Source organism: Apodemus sylvaticus, chromosome 2, assembly GCF_947179515.1.
Source record: "Apodemus sylvaticus chromosome 2, mApoSyl1.1, whole genome shotgun sequence".
Classification (NCBI taxonomy): Eukaryota; Metazoa; Chordata; class Mammalia; order Rodentia; family Muridae; genus Apodemus; species Apodemus sylvaticus.
This window is the reverse complement of record NC_067473.1, coordinates 98253575-98258486: the sequence shown is the minus strand read 5'-3', so window position 1 is coordinate 98258486 and position 4912 is coordinate 98253575. Positions and strand designations below refer to the sequence as shown.

The 4912-nt window shown below is 40.8% G+C and overlaps 1 gene segment (V, D, J or C); it reads right to left on the bottom strand.

The window, feature by feature from the left end:
• Window positions 1-288: 288 nt before the first annotated feature.
• Window positions 289-867, bottom strand: LOC127677167 (Ig kappa chain V-III region MOPC 63-like). The segment is given in 2 exon segments: window positions 289-632; window positions 764-867. Coding segments are annotated over 2 exon segments (378 nt in total).
• Window positions 868-4912: the final 4045 nt, after the last annotated feature.

The following is a 4912-nucleotide window of genomic DNA, read 5'->3' as shown; positions in this document are numbered from 1 at the left end:
AAGGGAATAAGCAGAGATGTGGTCAGGGAGTGTGGGGAGAAGGGAAAATAATCCAGAGGTAAATATGTGTTAATAAAAATTTAAATGATAAATGATAATTAAAACAATCATATATTTCATTGGGAAATAATTAAATTACAAAGCATGAAGAATGAGATACATATACATATCTGTTTATAAAACTTGTTTCATTATATGAGATATTTTTCTAAATAAACCTTGAGCTCTGTGTTGGGATGTCAGAGAATAAGGGAGAAGTGAGAGACTGAGCCTCAGTGAGCTGCAACCCCAGGAGGTTTTTGTTCAGCCCTGGAGCACTGTGGGAGGAAACTCCTTACTATGCTGACAATAATAGGTTGCAGCATCATCAGCCTCCACAGGATTGATGGTGAGGGTGAAGTCTGTCCCAGACCCACTGCCACTGAACCTGGCAGGGACCCCAGATGCTAGGTTGGATGCAAGATAGATGAGGAGTCTGGGTAGCTGTCCTGGTTTCTGTTGGTACCAGTGCATATAACTATATCCATATGCAATGACACTTTGGCTGGCCCTGCAGGAGATGGTAGCTGTCTGCCCTAGAGACACAGTCAAAGAAGCTTGAGATTGGGTCAGCACAATGTCACCATTGGAGCCTGGAATGATAAACACAGAGACATTACAAATGCAGTAATTACAAAGACCAAGAACCCTCAGGCATGAAAAGTCATGATGGCCACAGAGGTCATCCAACACTCTTCTCCCCAGCACTTCTCTGCATCCTCACCTGGAACCCAGAAAAGCAGAGCCCAAAGCAGAAATGTGTCTGTCTCCATCTCTGAGAGCTGGAAGAGAGGTGCTTTTTAGTCTCCTGGCAGCAGCCCTTATAGGAGCCTTGGCTGTTGAATAATGACTCCATATGCAAATCAGCTCAACAGAATGTGTACTGCTGCTAAAAGGGCACCTGCTCCTGTTTCACCCACAGGGAGTTTGTGTCAGCAGGAAATTTACTAGAGCATCACATGGGTCTTAAAGGAGCCTTCTAAATATATTTTTGTGAGACAGCATTTCTCTATCTATTCTTGGTTGTCCTGAAGCTCACTCTGTAGACCAGATCCTCCCATCTTTGCCTGTCCAGTGCTGTGATTAAAGGTGTGCACCAACACCACCCAGCTTTCTCTTGTGTTCCACTCTATTAAATACTTACCTGCTACTCTTTTTTAGGTGTTAGGTGGGAGAGTGAATTGTGGATGCAATATGTATAGAATGTAAGTTATTTCAAGAAGAACTTGATCCCTCAAAATTGTACACACCCAATGAAAGCATTATCTGAGAGGGAATAGAGAAAAATGATTCAATGAAAAAAGTATCAAAATTCTTGTCATACTACCTTATTTTTTTAGATCCATGTTTTAGATCCGTGTGTATGATGTGTCTTCATATGTTTGTGTATTTGTTCATGTTTATGATTTAAGGGTAAGTTCTCTTCATGCCCTGTGGAGCATATGGGTGGAGATCAGAAGACAAGTTTGGGAGTAGATGTGAGACAAGGTGTGTTGTTCACTCCTACCATGAAATGCTTTTTAGGCCAGGCTCTTGTGAGATTCTCTTATTTCTATCTCTCATCTTGCTACAGCATCACTCCAAATACAGTCCATGCTGCTGCTGCATCTGGATTTTTGTGGGTACCTGGGATGTGAGCCAGGTCCTCACAACTATGGGTCCAAGCACTTTGCCCACAGAGCCACCCTGCCAGCCCATTGTCTTTAAGTAGAACCAGTGAGTGGAATTTCTTTTACTGAACAGAAATAATACTGCAGGCTATGCAGTAGTTCAAAAATGAAGAAAAGACGCTTATAACAGAGATGTGCCCAGATACATCTTTTGTGTAGTTCTTAAAAACATCCACTATTATTAAAAGACAGATATTTTGTATTTTTTAAGGTGATAAAAAGCTAATTATCAAAGCTATTCATTCTTCCCCAGAGAAATTATAAGATTGACAGATAGATGGTTATATCTTTATATAGGTAGATGGAGAAGTAAATATTTCTTCATATAATCTTTCTTCTGACCTCCTTCCTAGGTTTAACTAATCAGAAGAATGGATTTCCTACCAAGATTTTGAGGCGGGATGTGACAGTATTATTTTAATTAAATAAGAAAATAAAGGTATAAGAAGACATGATATGAAGGAACAGTAAGTAGCATTAGAATATGAAGAATAGAAAGCAGGAAGGCAGAGGGAGGCAGGAAGGAAGAAGAGAAAGAGAAGAACCAGAAAAAGGAGGAAGAGGAAGGAAGAAAGTATGAGAAGGAAAGAAGAAAGTGTGGAAAATGGGAAGACGAAGGAAAGATGGAAAATTCCCTCCTCCTCAGCTTATCTTCACTGTTTCTTTTTCCAGGTCACTGCCATAGAGAGGTGAATCCTTTTGTTTTGTTATACATGTTCACTGTACTGAACTAGCTACAGCTCAAAGATGAGATGATAGGGCAAAACAAATATGTATGACCTGGAATTAACAAGTTATTCTTTATGTTTTGCCTTCCTTTTTGAGGTATGCTCACTTTATTTGATTTTTGTGTTCAAGAACTACAATTCTGCCAGGCATGGTGATGAATTCTAATAATTCAAACATGTAAGAAGCTGAGGCAAGAGGGTCTTGAGTTTGCTGTCCTCTAGACACATAGCTTGGGTTACATGGATGACCAGATTTTCTGCCAGACTCTAAGCTCCACATCTTCATCTATTTTTGCATATAGTTCTGTTAATTTATATTTTTATTTATACTTTGTTCTTTTTTATTAACTTATACCTTAACTTTCTATTCATTAGCATTGTTACTTTGCTTCAATGCAGCAGAAGGGCCCTCTCATTATGACAGGATACTCAGTATACTCTGACAAAAAATATTGACAATATGATAGAACAGAAGATGTACGGGACAGGGATGCTTTCATTTTGAATGCAATATAGATGTGCAAGCAAGGATGACCACTGCAAAGTCGGCACCTGATCCCAGCCCTGAGACAAGTAATTTGGCCATACACAGCTCAGAGAGGAGCTCTTCGAAATGCACGGAAGGCCTGAAGTGCACTGAGCATGCGGATAGTATGGGCTGGGCTTTACAAAGGAGGACAAAGAAATTGAGTGCAGAAGCAGACATGGGTCTCAAGCTAATATGGTGGAAACTGGCCAAGAAGTTTTATGTATAGTGCAAAGAGAATCCATGGGACAGAGGGCACAAATAGTTCACATGTTTCAGTGAATATGGTTGATCAAGTGTCTCTGTGGTAGGATGAAGTACCCTTTGGTATATGCCCAAGAGTGGTGTAGCTGGATATCAAGGTAGATTTCTTCCTGAGGATCCACCCCACTCTTTTCCATAGTGGCTAGATGAACTTTCATTCCCACTAGGAATGCATGAGTGTTCCTTCTACCCCACATTCTTTCAAGATTTAGCTGTCCCTTGTTTTATTAGTCTTTGCCATTAGAACCTGTTAGAAGATATTTGAACTTGTTTCTAATTAGGGTGTGGTCAGCCCTAAGTACACACCTTTAATCCCTTTGGCTGGACTACTGACACACTGTTAATATGTACCTTTATTTCTAAACAAGGAAGTTAATGTTACTTTGTAGAAGGAATGTTCAATTGTGTGGCAGAGCTGGGCGGTGGTGGCGCATGCCTGTAATCCCAGCACTCTGGGAGGCAGAGGCAGGCAGTTTTCTGAGTTCGAGGCTAGCCTGGTCTACAAAGTGAGTTCAGGACAGCCAGGGCCATAGAGAGAAACCCTGTCTCGAAAAAACCAAATGAAAAAAAATTGTGTGGCAGAAAATGCAGTGGGAGAAAAAAAAGACAATTGTTGAAGTATGTTGAAGCTCACTATATCCACAAATGTGTGTGTGCGTGTGTGTGTGTGTGTGTGTGTGTGAGAGAGAGAGAGAGAGAGAGAGAGAGAGAGAGAGAGAGAGAGAGAGAGAATGTCCCCCTTTTCTTGACAGTCCCAGAGTTTCCTGCCAGCCCCAGGAATTTTGCCAGCTCCAGAGAATGATTTCAGCCATTATTTCCCCAGAGAAAATCTTCTGGAGACATCAATTGTTTTTAATGCCCTGCCTCAGTTTACCTTGGATATCAAAGCTGGTCTTTGAAAACATTTGAAAATAAAATTTCCAGTTTCCTTTCAATTTAGACATTCAAAGATTTTGAGCTGAGAAACCTCCCATATCATTCCTAGTCCTGCATGGTGCAAGCATGAGGATGAATGAGCTTCCCAATGGTCATTTGTTATGCAGAAATCTCATATGGAAAGCGATGAACCACATGCTATTAGGAGACTCAGAGGTCTATAGCAAGGTAGTGTTCCCACTGAGCTCATGGCCTGAGACCCTGCTCACGTCCTTTGCAGGAGCGATAGTAGACTGAAGCTCCATCACTTTTGTTACTATAGATATTTGCCTAAATGGTTCCATATTCACACAATCAAGATCGAATTCTGTTCTACAAAAATACAAATAGAAAGAAGTTAGGTTTTAGTAAAGTCATGATCTGTCACTTCAGGGCTCACAGCTATGTTCATTAGTAATGGGAGTCTGGGCAGGGTGTTCTGTATGGGACGGGTGAGAAATTAAGACAATCCAAATAGATCTGAACCCCACTCTTGCTTGCAGCTTTGATGAAGGCCTACTGCTGTCTGTGAAAATAAACTTCTCTAAGGTTAAAAACAGCACTGATTTATGTCTATAAATAGAAATATCTAGAAGGCAGTTTGACAACATGATCATTTAGTAAACACATCTAGAGTAATTTCCCCCTAGAGTCTATGACTTCCCTACCCATGGCCTTTTGGCCATCCTTGCAGTACTTAGGATGAAATCCCATCTTCCATCAGAAAATGGTTGTTGTCTGGCATGCCACTATTGTACCAGTGCGCACAT